General features: G+C 44.4%; 3 protein-coding genes across 6 annotated transcripts; 2 read left to right on the forward strand and 1 right to left on the reverse strand.

Moving 5' to 3' along the window:
- Positions 1–231: 231 nt before the first annotated feature.
- LOC127775028 (uncharacterized) lies at positions 232–6843 on the forward strand. Of its 4 annotated transcripts, none has more exons than XM_052301342.1 (6): positions 232–1124; positions 1222–1433; positions 1601–1676; positions 4199–4543; positions 4647–4847; positions 5107–6843. In XM_052301342.1, the coding sequence occupies exon 1, from the start codon at positions 313–315 to the stop codon at positions 826–828; it is 516 nt and encodes a 171-aa protein (XP_052157302.1). In that variant the 5' UTR covers positions 232–312; the 3' UTR covers positions 829–1124; positions 1222–1433; positions 1601–1676; positions 4199–4543; positions 4647–4847; positions 5107–6843. The 4 variants fall into 4 exon arrangements, with proteins under 4 accessions (XP_052157302.1, XP_052157310.1, XP_052157294.1 ...); XM_052301350.1 differs by having other exon boundaries at positions 4242–4543; XM_052301334.1 differs by having other exon boundaries at positions 1601–4543.
- A 377-nt stretch (positions 6844–7220) lies between these two features.
- Positions 7221–8806, reverse strand: LOC127775019 (transcription factor DIVARICATA-like). Its single transcript, XM_052301322.1, has 2 exons — positions 8149–8806; positions 7221–8032 (listed from the first exon to the last, which is right to left on the reverse strand). Exons 1-2 carry the CDS (start codon positions 8580–8582, stop codon positions 7567–7569), a joined length of 900 nt encoding a protein of 299 aa, XP_052157282.1. The 5' UTR covers positions 8583–8806; the 3' UTR covers positions 7221–7566.
- A 5582-nt stretch (positions 8807–14388) lies between these two features.
- LOC127757565 (leucine-rich repeat extensin-like protein 3) lies at positions 14389–15679 on the forward strand. The gene has a single exon (XM_052283108.1). The coding sequence runs from the start codon at positions 14483–14485 to the stop codon at positions 15461–15463; it is 981 nt and encodes a 326-aa protein (XP_052139068.1). The 5' UTR covers positions 14389–14482; the 3' UTR covers positions 15464–15679.
- The last annotated feature ends 3335 nt before the right edge of the window (positions 15680–19014 follow it).

Consider the following 19014-nt stretch of genomic DNA (forward strand, 5'->3'; position numbering starts at 1 on the left):
CGAAAACTTATAGCAGCTTGCCAAACAAAGGCTAATAGAAAAAAGAGGACAGGTATGACAGGCATAAAATCCACGATTGGGTTGAAAATGGCATAAAACTCTTAATAGCCTCATCCTTCTAAACTCCCAATCCCTCCTAAAAACTCTCTCCAACCAAACGGGCCGTAAGTCCCTATGGTAGGGACTTATGTTTTTGTAAGAGGGACTAAAGTTTAGCCCTATTTTAGTCCCTCCAACCAAACACCACTTTAGTACTCTGTAGGGCAAGTTGTGATTTGAGGCTTTGAGCACCATCTGATTCCGTGGTTGGCAATGGAGATGGAGCTCCAGGGAGTCGAGCACGTCGTCGGACTGACCGTGGCGAGTTCGACTGAGGGAGATGACAGTGGCAGCCACGGACGCGGACCAAAGCGTACCCGGCATAAGTGGTGTCGACAAGGTCATCCGTTTGCACGCCAATCTAGATCCACGAGAAGAAACGAGGCCACGCCTCCCGGCCGGGCCCCATCCGCACATTGTGGCGGCGCGCTCCAGGGCTCCAGCGACGAACGCCGTGGCCCGCAGCCGCGCGCAATGGTCACCTCTCGGTTTGATTTGCCCCATTGTGGGGGGCGATCGCGGATCACCCGCCCGCACCACCGGACCGGAGGCGGCGCCCCTCTACGTCATCCTCCGCCCCTCTGGTGCGTTGCTAACCTACAGGCCCGGGGACGGCGAGGGCGTCCTCACGGAGTCACGGCCACCCTCTCGAGGGCTCGACTCCCCCTGATCAGGAAATCTGATGGCACGGTGAGATCTCTAGCATTGGGCGCTGCCGCTTGTGCCTGAAACCTGTTTGTTAAAATGCGTCCATGCGTCCGCGAGGCGGTTGAGGATGTGCTTGCCTTCCCTGCACCCGTCTGGAGGAAAGTTAGTGCTCGCATGGGTGGATGTAACATCACTTGCTCGTATCAAGTGCTGGAGAAGTGGAAACGGTCTACACGAGCACATAGCCCGGTCCTTCATCTCAAGTGGTGCTAATGCTTGTCTTGCCGTTTCGAGTGGAACCGGGAATCCCTGCACCTGTTGGATGTGAACTGCCCTATACGCTGGGCTGGATGGATATTTTTTTTAGGGTAGGCTAGGTAGGTTACTGTTGTTTGAAAGGGTAATGGCGATACTGATCGATGTTAGTCATGGATGATGATTGAAGTCTGAACATGTAACGGTTTCCTGTTTCAGGGTTTTGTGGTGTTGATCTGAGAAGGATGCCAGCAGTATAAGGCAGTCACAATGGTTCATGTTATTGGCACACCAATGCATGCCCAGTTGGTGGCTTGGAGCTGGAATGAATATGACGCATGTTTACCTGGTGCTCCTGTAACCAAAAATCACAGTTCCTGGCTCTTTTGCGGCAGTGGCTGAGTGATATATAAAGAGTGCTGCACAGACTGGTAAACATTTTCTTGGAAGACCTTCTAATCTTGGTGGCTTTCAAGAATTTTACACTACGCAAGTGTAATCACTTGATGCTGCTGCAAAAATTTCTTATGCGAAGTGTTCCATTTGCTGTTTCATTTATCACCTGCATGTGTCATGATATTATTTGATGTCAGTGCAGATAGTTGACAATTGATTGGCACGAAAGTGGAGAGGAAGATAAATACAATGGTTGTCCACAATACTTCTTTCTAATGGTATATATCTGCTGATTACATCTGTTGATTACATGTTCTAGATTAGCTTATCACATGCTCAGATAAGTTGGTTTTTGTTTATCCCAATACAGAGAACATTTTTTTGAATTTATTATTGCCTGGAATATTAGTGTTTGGGAACGTAAGCTGCCTCAAGAGTCAAGATAGTTTTAGTGGTTTCATGTTTTGTCTCTGCACTTAAACTGCAGAATTACTATGTTATCCAGTTATCCTCTTCATAAGCATAGGGTAAACTAGGAAACCCGGTTAAAGCTACAAGTCTTTGTCCAAAACCACCTACATATTGTGATACACTATAGGTTCCATTGAAACTATATATATACAAGGGGAAGTATATATACAAGGGGAAGTACTTACATGTTTTAAAGTTTAATGGATCATTTGCTCTGGTATATAACTTATTATGCTGGCTACATATTTCTTCCTTCGAATGTATATCATATGTTTGCTTTTCTCCTATTTGCTGCACCACTATTGATGGTTTTACCAGATGAAAATAATTATGCACTGTGCCTTCTACTGAGACAAAAGAACCTCCGGGAACAGAAACCGAAGATTTGCACTAGAAATACTCATTGGCAGATATGTTCCAGATAAGTGGTTTTTTGAAGCATTTAATATGCTACGTCTGTAGAGGCCCCAAATCATGAATACTTAGGAGAATGGAGATAAAGGCTGAACTTGCTATTCCTTTTACTAGCCAAAATCACGCAGTGATGTACTCCCAGTCTAAAATAGATGCCATTTTGTCAAGTTGCTTCTCATTTCCCTTGGTAAAATTTTCTTCTAAATGGCCCCTATCGAATTTTCATTGGTAAAAATAGTGGAAATGCTAATTATGATTCTTTTTTCCCTTTTGGGTATGCGTTGAAAGAAGTTGATCTTTTTTGTTTTATCAAATTTTGTGTAACTCATTGGTTTGCACTGGGTATGCTTCTTGCAGAGAGTTATGGTGTTGGAACATGGTTGTGTCATTCGCACTTAATTGGTTTGTGTCTTGCAGAGAGTTGTGATCTTTTGTATTAGCTTATCTTTTCCCTGAGCAATTCTTTTGGACTCTCCTTGACTGCTCTAGACTGTTTATAGAGATCATGTTTAGACTGTTTTGTGGTAAAGTACAGACCAAATAACTAACAATGTGGTCACAAAGATAAAAATAACTATGACTTACCCTACAACTGCTCCCATTTATAATATACTGTTATTTTTTAAAGAGTGCAAACTTATGTTACTGACACCATTGGAAGAGCACTGCAGTGTGCAATAGATTTTGAGATCCTATTTGCAGAACTATAAATCCTGACTTCAATCCAAGTATTCAACTTAGCCTTTGGCAGTAACATTGAGCATTTCACAACTATGAAAAATGCAAAAAAAATAATGAGATACAACTGTAATAACCATACAACCAAGGTTCTAAAAGCAATGGCAGAAAATTCCGACATCCAGCTTATCAGCTAACTGAACATTTCCTTCGTCTTTACCAATCTTAAGTCTAATAGGACAGTTTCTAGACCTGCTAGGCTGCTGCGCAAAACTAACCGTTTGGACTTCATCTCAAGGAAAAAGTTCTTTCAGTATTTTAGGTGCAAACTTTTGCTTTTGTGTATTATCAAGATAACAGAAGAAGTTCTGGAAGCATGCCAGCTTTATGAAGGATGAATAATCTCTTTAACTACTATTTAGTCATTTGTTCATTATAGATATTAAAAGGAAGGTTAGAGAAAATGGAACTTACATTTTTGGGTGGTCATAAAATATCACACAAGTTATTTAGAATGTTCAGGACCTACTTTAGCAGAGGTAGCATGGTCTGATGTGCAGTCCAATCTTACTTTTGTTCTTTTTTAAAAGGAAGATCTTTTTTACTTTTTATATTAGATCATTGTAATGAATGTAACTTTGGACCTTTGGTATTTCTGCTTGTTGAAAGGGCAACCATGGTTAGTGAGCTTCATTCAATCTCTGTTGGTGGTGAATAGTGATTCTTCCCTTGTTGTGTCATGAATGTTGTTTTTTTGTTAAAAAAAAGTTGTTTCCACCACAGGGTAACTGCTGATTTTGCAAAAGTTGTTTATACAGAGAAACAAACTAATTCACCTTTTTACTAGGTTTTCCAAGAGGAAACTTATTTATTCACAAAAATAACGGGTGGATATGGATTCTCTGCTAATCTCTCATATTTGCCTGTAGAATGTTGCACCTGTGCACCATGCACAGTACCCTTTTTCTTCTTGTTCACATACATCATGTAAGATGGTAGTTTCTTTTTCCTATACCAAGTCTCAGATCGTGCAAGTTCGGTACACTTCAGTTTCATCTATAGCATGTAGATAGTAGAAGGCCCCTATACCATATTCCCTTTATTAGTAACTTAGTTTTCTTTCCATTTTACGGGTACAGCCATATTTCGTTCTATTTCATGCATCCAAAGTAGTAGCCGGTCTCAGCATCCTTTTCCTTCTTGATGACGCTAAAGCTGAATATTGCGTCTGCTTCAGTGGCTCCAGGCCTCCGGTTCCATATCTCTTGCAAATTCTGCAGGTCCGATTGTGCCAAAAGGAATGCCAATTGTTCGGAGAACATACATCTTAGCTGCTGGATTATTGCTTGGCATCAGGGCTGTGGGAATCACTGACTACCTGGAGATAACGATTCCTCTGGCATATTTATCTGTGGCATGGCTTCAGCCAGTTGTATCAATTGCGTCAGAACATGGGAATGCTGAATGCTCGAATACCACCAAGGAAACTAGTTTCCAATCGGGCATGAGCAGAATATGTTCAGCAACCTCTATAATTCAATGGAACAAGCAGATGTCATCGATGCGTTGTCAATACATACTGGTATGTCCTGTACTTAAACAATGCACTTCATAACTGCCCGACTTCTCCTGTAAGACATGTGAATTACAAAATCCGGATTGCACTTCCCTTAAACAACTTGCAGGCTCCCCAACGGGAGACGACATCTACCTGCCCAGTACAATAATTCTGCATCTATGCAAATATGCAATAGTCCATGTTGAAGCATGCAATATTTCTATCTGCTACCCCATCAACCACGGGAAGCATGTCAACTACGCCAGAAGCTGAGAGTTCGCTGTACCTACCAAGATGATCGATCTTCTATAACCAAATTGGAGCGCAGGTACACGCACCTTTCCACCATTATTCAAGAAAAAGGCCTATGCTTTCTACAGTGGGTGATGCAACCTTAGGAAATTAAAAATAATAATGGTGCTGGTCACCAATAAGCACATGGTTTATCTTTATTTTCCCCTGGTTATGGCATGTTTTTGCCGGTATCGCGACAGGCACGTCTGGGTGGTCCGGGGCGGGAAAGTGGCCTGGAATCTGGAATCTCCGCGCTCCACCTCTTATTCCTCAATTATATCGTCCATTTGCAGAATCTGAATATTTGCACGAAGGCGAGGGCGGACATGACGCCCCAAAAGCGCGATGGCGTCGATGATGCTTTCACTCTCCCTGCCGTGCCCAATGGCAGAGCAAATGCTGGAAAGGAGCGCACCACCGCCAGTACTGGCACTTTCCTCCACCTCGCACGAACAAAAGTCGCTGGAGCACAACACAAAGCGGCAGTAGCACCGGTGCCACTCTACACACACCCCGTACCGCGTGATGGTCACCGTTGCCATCTCCCAGGGAGGAGAAGGGCCAAAAGAATATTAAAGTAAACCAGAGGACGAAAGCGAAAGCAAAGGCAAAGCACGGGGCTTGCGCCCGGCGTCGCGTTGGATTTGCATGAATCTTGCGTGCCCCGGGGAGGGGCCCCTCGGCCGGCCGGCAAGTTGCAGCCAGAGCTGGCTCTCGGCTTGTGGCTGGAGCCAAGGCAGCAGCACTGCCTTGTGTAAATGAGCAGTACATGGCAATGGCCGCCATGCATTGTGGTTGTGGAGGCACAGAGGTAAAAGGCGAAGGCGATTTAAAAAGAGCCGGGTGGTTAACAGTAGAGGAGACACCAACCACTTCGTGGGATTCAGAATTCAGAGACTGGGTCATGTGGCGCGCGCAGGCTGCAGCACCGGTGAGTTTTTCAGTCTAGTTTTCAGGTCAGCTTTCCACGCTCTGTCGTGGCCGGGCGAGACACCCCATTCGCCGGCGCAGTCTATTATAATCCGGTTAATGCGATCTCTGGCACTGAAACTGGACTCGCCTGAAAGTTGAAACTGCGCAAAAGAGCAGCAGACGATGACTCGTGAAGGAGAAAGCGGAGAGTGGTCACCGGTCAGGTCAGGTGATGCCTTAACGCGTGACGTGACCGAACTGGAATTTCCCGACGAAGAGCTGAGTCCCCTGCGAGAGCTGAGTCAGATACCACGCGATGCAACAGAGCAAAGTGGCATTGAGCCGCTGACACACTCACTTATCTCCGGTCTGTGATCTCCTATTTCACCATGCATTCGGTCGGGAATCGGGATCGCCGACGGCGTCGGCGTTGAGATACCATGACCTCCGGCTGAGGCTGGTCGGTGCGGCTTGCCGAACAAACAATCAAGTGAAAGATTCATGCAGTGAATTGTATAGTCGCATCGATCAAGCAGAGCCTTTCGCTTTCTCTTTCTCGGAAAGCCCTTGTTTTAGTAGTAGTAGTATGTCGCACTGTTAATGAGCACCTCCTCTACAACTGTCTCGAGGCCGTCCTCTGTAACAGTGTCTGCCACTGCCCACCGGAGCTTTTGAGTGGATCTGCTCGTCCGGAGAAGAGTCATGTGGCCGTGTGCCCAAGCTGGGAAATGAATGAATCTTGCAGCTGCTGCCTGCACAGTGTCCACCAACTGGATGGTGCAAGTATCTGGCCGTGGCTTTGCTTTAGAGTGAAAAGAGGACAGTGAGAAGGACTCGAGATTATTGGGGCATGTGATTCTTCTTACTGGGTGGACCTCCAACTCATTCCCGACTACTGCGTGCCAGCCACTATCAGGCAAGGGACAACCTTCATTTCATTTCCAGACGAGCTGATTGACGAATCAATTGGACTCACTCTGCAACTGGCCAACTAACTGGAGCAGAGCTGCCCCTTTTGAACTCAGATTCAGAGCAAGCCGAGGCTGGCTGGCAAGTATCATGAGGCGGAGTATTTTAAGCCGATCTGATTAGTGGCAGGTGAACAATTAATATATTTTGGGTCGTATGGAAAGTACACACAACAATTAAGAGAGGGAGTCCACGGCGAGGCCGACCGATCCCTAGCCGCGCTGTGGACACGGGATTACCATTTCCAGGTCTTTATTGCTCCAGCGACGGCATGCTTTCGTTCAGATCGGTGAGAGCCTTATCAAATCTGAACTCCCATTGCGGTGCAGTGCAACAACGGTAGACGCTTTCCTTTGTTACAAGCATTGAATAGCATATGCTCCAAATACTACCAAACAGGGGCACTAGTACACTACAACTGCCTTACAGCAACATCAGCACATCAGAAAACCGTTATAGCTATAATCGGACCTGGTGTTCCTGATCAAAACAGTCACCGGTTAGTGGCTGGAAAACAACACACAGGCTTCATCAAATGCTTATTTCAGTACTCTGGCCCTATACTTTTCTATGTACACTGGAGTTGCGCGCCGATGGCGTCTCGTGGCTCTCCATGGACACGGCTGCAGGGCGATGGTGGCAGTACGCTGAACGCTGTGCCACTCTCTGATGATGGACTGATGCCCTTACCCCTTCCGTCCAGTACTTTGCGATCCTGAGACGCATGAAGCAACTCTGCAACCAACTGGCTAGCCAATCACACACTGACACGGGACTGCGACTTGGCCGGAGCCTCGTCGTTCCCGTAGATATGATCGGAGGCGGTGCTCTGTGTTCCTCCTTGTGCGGTTCTCCGCCGCTGAGAACCGCCGTCACAAGTGTCCGCATTGCATCTGCAGGAGGATGGCGTCGTCGAGGCCAGGCCCCGTACCGCCGCCGGCCAAGAACGAGGCATTGGGCTCTAGCTTCACGTTGCCGTAGGGGTGGTGGCTGACGCCGAGCGCTCCCGGCAGCGGCGACATGAAGTGCCGTTGCGCGCCGAGTGACGGTGGCGGGGGAACGGGTTTCGTGTCCACGAGGGAGCCGAGCTGGTCTGAGGCGGTGGTGAGCACGGACGGCGGCGATGGGGAGGGGTTGCTGGTGTCTTCTTCTGGCAGGTTGACCGTGGTGATGTCGTGGATGCTAGACCGGCGCTTGTCCTTGCCGCCGGAGTTGAGGCGGATGAAGTACTTCTGCGCGTGGCTGGCCACCTGCGTCGGCGTCCGGCTCGTCACGAAGTAGCGCGAGATGTTCCTCCAGTCTCCCCTCCCGTACTTCTTCAGCCCCATCAAGAACGACCTACACCCACAGCAACGCGATCAGAACTCAGCCAATTGAAGCGACAACATAGTCGGTCTCAGATCCACCGAATTTTAGCAGCAACAGCTACGGCTCTGATCGAATCGGGTGCTTACTTGTGCTCCTCCTCCGTCCACGGGACGCCTTTCTTCCTCTCCTGGTCCGGGGCGCGGCCGCGTTTGAGGTAGCAGCCGCGCCTGAACCCGCCGTCGCTGCCGTCCCAGTCCTGCAGGGTGAACCCGGAGGACGCCGGGGACAAGCTGCTGCTGTAGTGAGGGAACGGCACCAGCCCTGCCTCGATGGAGCCGACGTCGTTCTCGAGGTCCCTGTAGTGGTTCACCACGTCTATGACCGTCTTCCTGGGCAGCATCGCGGCGACCATCTCCCACCTGTTCGGCGAGTCCAGGTCGACCTGTGCGAGGGCCCTCTCGAACACCTTGTTCTCCTCTGCCGACCACGCCTCCGCACCTCGCCGCTCCTGCAAGTACCAGCACGGCTGCCCGGGGAAGTAGGGCAGCGGTAGCACCTCCCGAAGCGCCTCTGCCATCATCTTGCCCTCGCTCGCGCTGCTTGTGACCTAGGGCGGCGACGAGCCGAGACGAAGACGAGACACAGGGAGAGACGGGGAGTAAAAGGGCGAGGTGGAAGGAAGCTTGCGTATATAGGGAAGGAGTGAAATTCGGGCGGTAGCCGAAGTGGCCGGAGTTTATTCCGCCTCCACCGTTAGAGGCCTTAAAGAAAAGGTACTCAAGGAAGTGGATGTTTGTGATTGGGCCTTAGTGGAGATTGTGGCATCTCCAACCCAGGAGGAAAAAATAGTTAGCTCTCTTAAACTTTGAGTAAGCAAACGGATTAGGGCATTCACCATGCTACCCTAGTCGGTGGCTTCGTAGAGGACTTGTCAATCGACAGCTAGCAAGTTCAGTTACGCAGGAGATTCAAAACTCGTGATCGCAAATGCTACGCGCCATCTACTTTCTGATGTCAACCTAAAGGACAAAGGTAGGGTTCACAGTTCCGTCATGGGGTCAAAATGCAAACATAGTGAGATGTGGAATTTTCTCTTTCATGAATCTTCTTCGAAGTTAAAGACAACTGAGCGATTTGGGAGAGCTCTCGATTTTAGACAAAAACCATGAACCCTGAATTCTCGTAGTTATAAGCATGTCTCAACAAACAAGGATCCACGTTTTTTTTTGGATGGGATAGGCTCTAGGTGTAAGTTTATGATCTTGTAAATGAAGTGAAGATGGATTCTAATCACTCGGGTCGATGCCCACTCATTTATTGTATGTCAACTAAATGGTTATGAACAATTTTTTTTAAAAAAAAAGACAAGATAAATCAATATGTAATATATCACTCCACAATACATGCAAGTTTATATTCAACTTCTATAAGTTGTAACAAAAATAACAAATTTATCTGCAAATATATGTATAGTAATTTGAGTTTTGTTTGTTATTTTTGTTACAATTTATGAAAGTTGAATTTTAATTTGTATGTTTGTGGAGTGATATATTACATATTGATCTATCTTGTCAAAAAAAAATTTAAAAAATATAACTATTTAGATGACATGTAATAAACGGGTGGACATCCACCCAAGTGATTAAAACAATTTCCTATCATACGGGCATGTAGGATGGGTGTACTAGCTATAGGTAAAATATATCCGCGTTTGATTTTTCCCTAAGTAGCAAGATATGTAATATTTCCGATAGGATAGGTGAAAAACCTCCAAAATCAGCATGAACTTAGACGCACTGACTAAGTGACTTTTTGGTGTTTACATAGTGATTTCGAGGGTGTTTCTAGGGGTGTAAAGTTTTGGCGCGTCACATCGGTTATTATATAGGGTGTCGCATGGGCTGTTCGGGTACTTATAAAAAACTAATTACAGAACCCGTCAGTAAACCGTGAGACGGATTTATTAAGCCTAATTAATCCGTTATTAGCAAATGTTTATTGTAGCACCAAATTGTCAAATCCTATAGCAATTAGGCTTAAAAGATTCGTCTCGCAAATTAGTCGTAATATGTGCAATTAGTTATTTTTTAGCCTATATTTAATATTTTATGTATGTGTTCAAACGTTCGATGTGATATGGTGTAAAGTTTTGGGATGGGATCTAAGGGGCTGTTTGGATAGGACTAAAAATTTTTAGTCCTTGTCATATCGGATGTTTGTATACTAATTAGAGGTATTAAACATAGACTATTGACAAAACACATGTCGTAACCCTGGACTAATTCACGAGACGAATCTAATGAGCCTAATTAATACATGATTAGCCTATGTGATGCTACAGTAAACATGTGCTAATTATGGATTAATTAGGCTTAAAAAAATTTGTCAGACAAATTAGCTCTCATTTATATAATTAGTTTTGGAAGTAGTTCATGTTTAATACTCCAAATTAATGTCCAAACATCTGATGTGACGGGATCCAAACACCACCTACGGTTGTGATTAGATCCAGGGGTAAAAAGTTTTGCCGTGTCACATCGGATATACAGACACACATTTGAAGTATTAAACATAGACTAATACCAAAATAAATTATAGATTCCGCCTGTAAACTGCGAGACATTTATTAAGCCTAATTAATCCATCATTAGCAAATGTTTAATGTAGCACTACATTGTCAAATCATAGCGCAATTAGGCTTAAAAGTTTCGTCTCATATTTTATACGCAATCTGTGTAATTAGTTTTTTTTTTTGTCTATATTTAGGGTCTGTTTGGTATAGCTCAAACTCTTAAATTTAGCTTCAGGAGTTGGGTCTGGAGTGGAGTTGTGGAGCTGTCTAAACCCAGCTCCACAACTCTAGTTCGTTTTGTGAGGGAGCTCCACCCAGCTCCACTCCCAGTTTTGGTGGAGCTGAAACTGTTTGGCTGAGCTCCAGCTCTAGGAGGGGTGGAGCTTGAGCTGTGCCAAATAGGCCCTTAATTCTCTTTGTATGTGTCTAGACATTTGATGTGACAGGGTAAAAAATTTTTTGGGTGAAAACTTAACAGGGCCTTCCTTAGCTGCTCCGCGTAATTTGCTTCCTTGTTTGACATCTGTGTCTCTCTTTCCGTGACGACAGTTATTTCTATCTGTGTGCCTTGTGCGCTTGTCAGGTCTGGAGAGAAACAGTGGTAGCAGTAGAGAAGAGAGCAGCTTTCTCATTGTGCAATTGTAGGTGGTGTTGCATTTGTTTATTGTCCTTTGCCTGCTGCCTTTCTCTCACGCCTGCTTTTGATTTATTTAATCACGGTTCTAGAGTTCCTCGATCCCTTTTTGTCAAAGCTTGTTTTGGGTGTACTCTTTGCTAATTGCTCTTGCTGTTTTCATTTGAAGAGGAAGGTATTAGGCGATGCAGTTATACAACGGTCGGGTGTTTTTCAGTGCAACTGCTCCATGGAACTCTGAGCAGATTAAGTATCACACTAGTGGAAGGTTTCTTAGGCCATCCCAAACCTAAAAACTATAGAATAATTTTTATACTTATCATATAATATAGACACTATGTATAGAAACTATATATCCAATGAATGGTTTTTTAAAATTAAATTCACATCCAATCACCTCTCTTCTTTCTTCTTTTATCCACCTATTCTCGTGTAGATATAATTTTTTTCATGAGAAATGGTTTCTTCAACTTTTTACCTCTCTCCTCGTTAACTCTCTTCTCACATTAAAATTTTACTTATGTGGAATATATTAAATGTTATGGACAATAAATGATATGAGGGTTGGTGGCCTTACATTTAGGGGTTGTTTAGTTCCCAAACAAATTTTCACGCTGTCACATCAAATGTTTGGACATATATATGGAGTATTAATGGTAAAAAAAACCAATTACACACGGTTCGTTAGGAAATTGCGAGACAAAACTTTTAAGGTTAATTGCGCCATGATTTGACAATGTGGTGCTACATTAAACATTTGCTAATGATAAATTAATTAGGCTTAATAAATTCATCTCTTAATTTTCTGACGGAATCCGTAGTTTGTTTTGTTATTAGACTATATTTAATACAAATGTGTGTCTGTATATCCGATATAATAAATTTTTTGCCGACTAAAGAAGCCCTTAGTACAGGGTTAACCGTTGTGGGTCCACCCACACTGCTAGTAGTACTACTCGGTTCACTGAATTTGGTGCGTGGATTCCCAATTGCGAAAGCAGAATCTCAGATTCACGTCCCAGCTCACATGGAGGAGGAGGAGCCACTTTTACACCGCATCGTCCTTACGCCTGCACAATCTGTAACCGAACTGTATATGACAGGCAGGAACAACAGTAATGCTAATAAACGTACACTAGCTTAGATATTACTTTCTCGGTTTCATAATACAAGTCATTTTAGCATTTTCTACATTTATATTGATGTTGGTGAATCTAGATATATATATATATATATATGTCTAGATTTATTAACATTAATATGAACGTGGGAAATACTAGAATGACTTACCTTGTAAAATGGACGGAGTAGTACTTTAGAAAAAATGTAAAACGTTTGCTAAAAACATAAAAGGTCAGAAAAAGTTCATCACATAATTGATATTCCAACAATGTTAGACTGATGTCATTTATACAAAGGGCTCACCGCACCGGTGTATATCGGCTACCTACCTTGCTGCTGGACCACTGCACAGTAGCGCATAAATGATTGTCTTGTTGGAGTCTCTTGAGAAGAGAATTCGAGTGGAGATTCCATTTTTCCAGCCTCTGAATGGTGTTTTTCTTCGCATTGTTTATAAGATTAGACAGGTCAAAAGTGCCCTAGTGGAATGTTTTAAATTTCCAACAACCCTGTTAAAGGATTTGTCTCGAAAATGGGCAGTGCCGATATGTTTTTCGTACAAATTTCATGCAAGGTTTCTGTATCAGCAATTCAGCATAAAAATATGCAGCAATGAGAAGGTCGCTTTTACCTCCTCTTGAGAGGGGTCACGCGCTACATAATTTTGCGCCGACCTTTTCAAGCTGAGAATGCCTATCCACAACACAAATAAACAAATTAGCGTACCTTTCAGTCACCTGTCACAGCAATTCTTAACTTACGGTAGAGAACAGACACTGAGCTAATCTAATGACAGATTGACAGATGAAGACAGGAGCTAAAATTCTGCATCAAGCATAAGCAAGGCAAGACCTGGACTAACTTCAATAATAGGCTTATTTACCTACTCCCGTGCTCTGGTTTCACTGCGTGGCGAACCTTCAGATCGCACTCTTTCCTGCCTCTCAGCTCAGCTGCCTGTTTTCAGTGAATGGAGTTGCAGATTTCTTCAGAAAACTTCAATGGTAGCATGAGCAAAACACTGAGAGCTCTTGTGTTTGAGTAGGAGGCTAGGAGCATCGCATCGCGTATTCGCGTTGCACGACGTATCGATGGACGATGGCACGCAACTGTTTGGTGGGCATTTTTTGACTTTTGGATTGGGCAGCCGCGGCCGTACAATACTGCTGGTACCAATCAGCGATGGAATTCGGTCACTCGCTGTCACGGCCCACGTCGCGGTCCCGAGCGGCCGACGTGACCAACTACCAGTCTACTCTTTTCTCTCTCTCTCTCTCTCTCTCTCTGCCTATTGTCTCGCAGCGGACATGACAATGACGCGGTGCCGGGCTAAGCAATTTCGTCCGCAGCAATGCGGTGTCGAGCGCAGATTGAGCGCCAACGCGCGGCCGCTCGCGCCCGGGGATTAGTAAAAAAACGGGGTCACCTGGGAGGCTGCGACTTGGCTTTCCTATACTTTTCAACGGATTCCCGGTGGTTTTGCCGCTCTCCAGCCGCGGGACGCCGTCGGGATGACGCTCGGGTCTCGTATGTTACGGCTAGTTGGCTACTTCTACTTTCGATTGAAAGGGGGTATAGGAGGGGACAATTTTCACAACAGGGCATCGATATGGTTCATTGTCTCTGGCCAAGAGGGCTGAGAAAACTATCTTGCTTGAAGGGGCTTTAATCTTGTAGACTTGTAGTGTACCCCAAGTCCTTAGCTACTTGACCATATACAAATAATACAAGCCAAAAAGGTCGCTTCGTAGCTGCAAATTCTCTCGTTTAAGGATAACAACAACAAAGAAATGTGAAATATGATTATTGTCCCGTCTATGTTCATCTGCATGACTGCATGCAACTGTGATTGAACCCAGCCACCCAGGTGAATTGGACACGGACCTTCGATTTTCCGTTTCTGCTTCAACCTTGGCAGGCCAGAACAACTGCTCGGCCCGATAGGAGGGCCTACTACAGCCCACAACCCAGGTCAGGCCCAATTTCCCCTTCCGTTGACGTTGCAAGATTTTTATGGCAGCCATCACGTCGTCACCGCGTCATGTCATCACCTACCACTGCGAGGAGAAAATTGCATAGTGCGAGCTAAGCGCAATTGGGCGAACGCCGCGAGCCGCCACCAAGCCAAACCAGAGCACTCCGCCGCCGCGCCATGGCTTCCCCGTCCCCGTCCTCCTCACCTCTCCACCCGCAGCATCAACACCAGCACCCGCTTCCCCCGCACCCGCAGCCCCAGTACCAATCCCCACCGCCTCCGATGCCGCCGCCGCCCCCCGCGGCGCCACTCAAAGCTATCGATCTGGAGGTGACCGTCGTCTCGGGCAAGCACCTGAAGAACGTCAACTGGCGCCGCGGCGACCTCCGCGCCTACGTCGTCGCCTACCTCGACCCTTCCCGCCGCGCCGCCACCCGCCCCGACGACGTCGGCGGCTGCAAGCCGGCATGGAACGAGCGCGTCGTCCTCCCTCTCCCGCCCCACCTCTCCCCGCACGATCCGTCGCTGCTCCTCTCCCTCGATGTCTTCCACTCCAAGCCCTCCGATTCGCCCAAGCCGCTCGTCGGCTCCGCCCGCTCCCCTCTCCGTGACCTCCTCTTCTCAACCAACCCTAACCCTAGCCCCGATTCCCCCGCCTCCGCGCTGATCACCCTCCCGCTCCTCCGCCCCTCCGGCCGCCCACAGGGGAAGCTCCGCATCCGCCTCGCCCTTCGCGAGCGCTCCCCGCCTCCTCCCGAGCCGCAGTTTCCGCCTCCTTCCTCCTCCCCCTACTATTTCCCACCCCCTCCGCCTCCCGCATACTCGGCCCCGCCTCCGCCTCAATACGGCTCGGAGCAGTACTACCGTTCCGGTGGGTACTACTCTGCACCACCGCCACCGCCTCAGTATGAGTACACCGCAGGGCCCTCTGCCCCGGTGGAATACAACAGGCAATATGATCCTAGAGCGGGGAGTGGGAGTGGAAATGGGAGGTATGGAGTAGGCACTGGGATTGCAGTGGGAACGGTGACGGGGGCCCTTGGAGGGCTTGCAATTGATGAAGGTGTGAAATACAAAGAGAAGTCGGCAGATCGGGTTGAAGATAAGGTAGTGCCTGCTGGAAGAGACGACGACTCAAGGGGGTACCGTGAGTATTGATTATAGGAGTTCATGTGGGTGAGGATGCACTGTGAGTTGGTCCTTCTCCATCCCTGCCAATGTGGGAATAAAATTGCCGTGTGGTATTATGCTTCGCTCTCTTGTATATATTTTCTTCAGTGTTGTGAATTATCATGTTACTTATGCTTATGGCTTGCGTCTTATGACAAATTTGGTGTGTGTTATGAATGTTCTATTATCATATTTAAAACTGTACATGTAACTTAATGTCTTGTTCTATAGTTTATCTTTCCTGTATCTGGTGTTTGGCATTTCTGTAGACTCCTCCAGACCTTTGTATATCCAAGTGAAAGATATAATATGTGGGATAGCAATGATAATTAGGTCACACAAAGTCTTTGCATATCCAAGTGAAGTATGCCAACTTCAGTATTATGTTCATTCCTCAATGTGTAGTTAGGCTGCTCACTTATGTGGTAAGCAAGCTTCTTGCGTTAGGCAATTGTGTACTTGACTAAACCAAAAGCTAGATAAATTATGTTTCTGTGATTGTTACCATGTACTCCCTCCGTTTTTTAATAGATGACGCCGTTGACTTTTTCTCACATGTTTGACCATTCGTCTTATTCAAAAAATTTTATGTAAATGTATAAGATATAAATCACACTTAAAATACTATGAGTGATAAAACAACTCATAACAAAATAAATTACAATTACGTAAATTTTTTAAATAAGATGAATGGTCAAACATGTGAGAAAAAGTCAACGGCGTCATCTATTAAAAAATGGAGGTAGTATAAATTTTGTATACATGCTTTCCGTTATGGTGCACTAATTGATAGCTGTTACTCTCTCCTAGTCTCCTGAGCTTAGTACTTGGTACCTTAAAAGAAAGGATATGTATTAAGTTGGCATACTTCATTTCAGATCACAGTTTAGTGACATAGATCAATAGTTGGCACTGAGGGGGACATTGGTCAAAACAGGTAGGTTGAAATTACTTGGATTTCTTTCAGATCAAAATTTATCATATTAAGCAAAAATTTGTCATGTCCATTTGTTTCTTATGCCTCTGAAGGCAATTACAATGTATGCGTGCACTACTAGGCGATCTTTCTTACTGATTTCTATTACCCTTTCTCTTATCAAACTTTTCAAAATACTTTAATGAACTGAAACCCAAATTCCAAGTAAATATGCACTTATTAAGCTGCACAGACATTTGCTAGAACATCCAAAGGTAATATACTCCCTCCGTCCCAAAATATTAGAACCTAGGACCTAGTACAATATATCTGGACAAGATGGGACGTTTCCTAGTACAATACTGATATATTGTACTAGGAAATGTCCCATCCGGTCCTAGATTCTTATATTTTGGGACGGAGGTAGTATATAATATGTATTTAATTTAAAGCTTATTGCATGGACCCTTTTCGTTTGCATATTATACTATTCATGGCATGTAGTTGCATAAGCTTTTCTCATCCTTACTCTTCTTTGCTCATAAATCCAACACATGCTTTTGGCCTGTAGAATTTATTGGCAGATCCCTGGAGTGGTGTCTTAAATGATTTGTTGATGAAATAATTTTCTTTCTAGAACCACAAGAAATACTTATGTTTGCTTTTTTGCAATAACCACCTGGACATATTAAGCAGAAAAAAAATCCTAGTTATTCAGTGTCCAGATTAGGTCACACCAACACTTATGTTAGCCACTAGCTAGTGATGTTACCGATACCTAAGCATGATGCGATCTTCCTATTTTATTATCTTTTCTGTAACAGAACATGCTTTCCTTATTTTATTGTGTTTTCTTTGATACACCTGGGAAAGTTTTTGTTTGAGGTGTATTACAATGACAGGGAGGTTCCTGCCATTTGTTTTTCCTCTAAGGGATAAGGATATTTTATTATTACTTTTTTTAAACAAAAACTAGCCAAGAGCCCATGCGTTGCAAGAAAAAACGAATTGAGTGCCTAGCTTATTAAGTAGTACCTTTATGATTTTCCTTCCTGAACAATTAGGTGATTTCAAAATTTAGAGATAGCTAGGAATGAAACATAAGAGGACTTGTTAGAGTGTGGTGTAATAGTATAGATTGTGAGGCCCTAATGTCAGTGGTAGGGGTGATGTGGCAGAATGGACACCACCACTGCTAGCATTTTCATGGTCATGTTTACTTGCTATACTCGCATCTTTGGGAAAGCTGGAGTAGTCATATGTAAGTCTGTAACTTAGATTCCATAGTACCTCACGTCACCCTCAAGCTTAATAAATGTTGAAAGGCATCAATTTTTAGCTGATGTACTACTCCTTCCGTCCCATAAAATAAGGGATTTTGAGTTTTTGTTTGCACTGTTTGACCACTCGTCTTATTCAAAAAAAATTGGAATTATTATTTATTTTTTTGTGACTTACTTTATTATTCAAAGTACTTTAAGCACAACTTTTCGTTTTTTATATTTGCATAAATTTTTTGAATATGACGAGCGGTCAAAGAGTGTAAGCAAAAACTCAAAATCCCTTGTATTATGGGACGGGGGGAGTATTTGATTTGTAAGACCAAATTGAATTGGTTGATTTCTTTAGGTGATAATTGATGCTTTTTTGGTTGCTATAATTAATTTGTAGTCCGCAAAGAAATTATTGCGGAAGGGCGTTGCATAAATTAAGAGAATTGTGACTAGCTGTACATGCCATCAATACATACATGTTTTTTCCTATACAGGGTGTTTAGCAGTACTGCAGTAAGCACAGAATGGTAGATGTGGAAACGTGGTATTTTCGTCACTAATTGTAGGTCTGATGTTCTAATGTCTTGTTTAATCTTTTGGTGTCAACTGTAGAGCATTATTGCCTCTTGGAATAAATAGGTTGTATATCCTTTCATTTGTTATTGTTCAGTGAGAGGCTCTGATATGTGCAGCTTCCCATCTTATGGCTTGATTATTGAATACTGGTCCAGGTTTCGTGCATAAATCTTTGTGGGCACACAATGAACCATTTTTACCCCCGAACACACTCCCCGCACTAGACCCTTCTTCGATTAATGGATATCTTGCTGATGTATCTATCTCTTGTCTTTGGATTGATCTGTAGTCAACGTTAGTTATGTCTGAAAATATACATTAACTAAAACCCTGGCATGAGGTCAAAGGATTAAGATTTTCCTGTTTCGGTACATGCCATATGATGTCAGTGTGTAGATTGGCTATGTGTTAGTTAAATTTCTTCTACTAGTGTAACCCTTACATGGACTGTTTATAAAGTATTCACTGTTTGTGGTGGCAAACAAAACCTGTCATAACATGCCTGTTTTTGTAGCACTGCTTGATTCAACCCACTTTCTCACATTATACTCCCTCCATTGCACATTACTTGTTCTAGCATTCAATTTTTTTAATCAAAATACTTGTCATTCTCACATTTCAAAGCACTTTTAGAGGTAACCTTCCCTCTCTACTCTTCATTAATGTAGTCACAATTCTTATTGGCTCGTCTGCTTGGGGAAAATAATTAGGATGTACTTAATGAGTGTAACAATGTAATATACCACATCTCCTTGGTTTGTGTGAGATTTGCT

Source organism: Oryza glaberrima, chromosome 1, assembly GCF_000147395.1.
Source record: "Oryza glaberrima chromosome 1, OglaRS2, whole genome shotgun sequence".
Lineage (NCBI taxonomy): Eukaryota > Viridiplantae > Streptophyta > Magnoliopsida > Poales > Poaceae > Oryza > Oryza glaberrima.

Excerpts from the sequence above, each read along its gene's own strand:
- LOC127775028 (XM_052301334.1), top strand. The coding sequence starts at position 313 with ATGGAGATGGAGCTCCAGGGAGTCGAGCACGTCGTCGGACTGACCGTG.
- LOC127775019 (XM_052301322.1), bottom strand. The coding sequence starts at position 8,582 with ATGATGGCAGAGGCGCTTCGGGAGGTGCTACCGCTGCCCTACTTCCCC. Across the intron at positions 8,033-8,148 it reads TGGACGGAGGAGGAGCACAA|GTCGTTCTTGATGGGGCTGA; the intron begins GTAAGCACCCGA and ends CTGTGGGTGTAG.
- LOC127757565 (XM_052283108.1), top strand. The coding sequence starts at position 14,483 with ATGGCTTCCCCGTCCCCGTCCTCCTCACCTCTCCACCCGCAGCATCAA.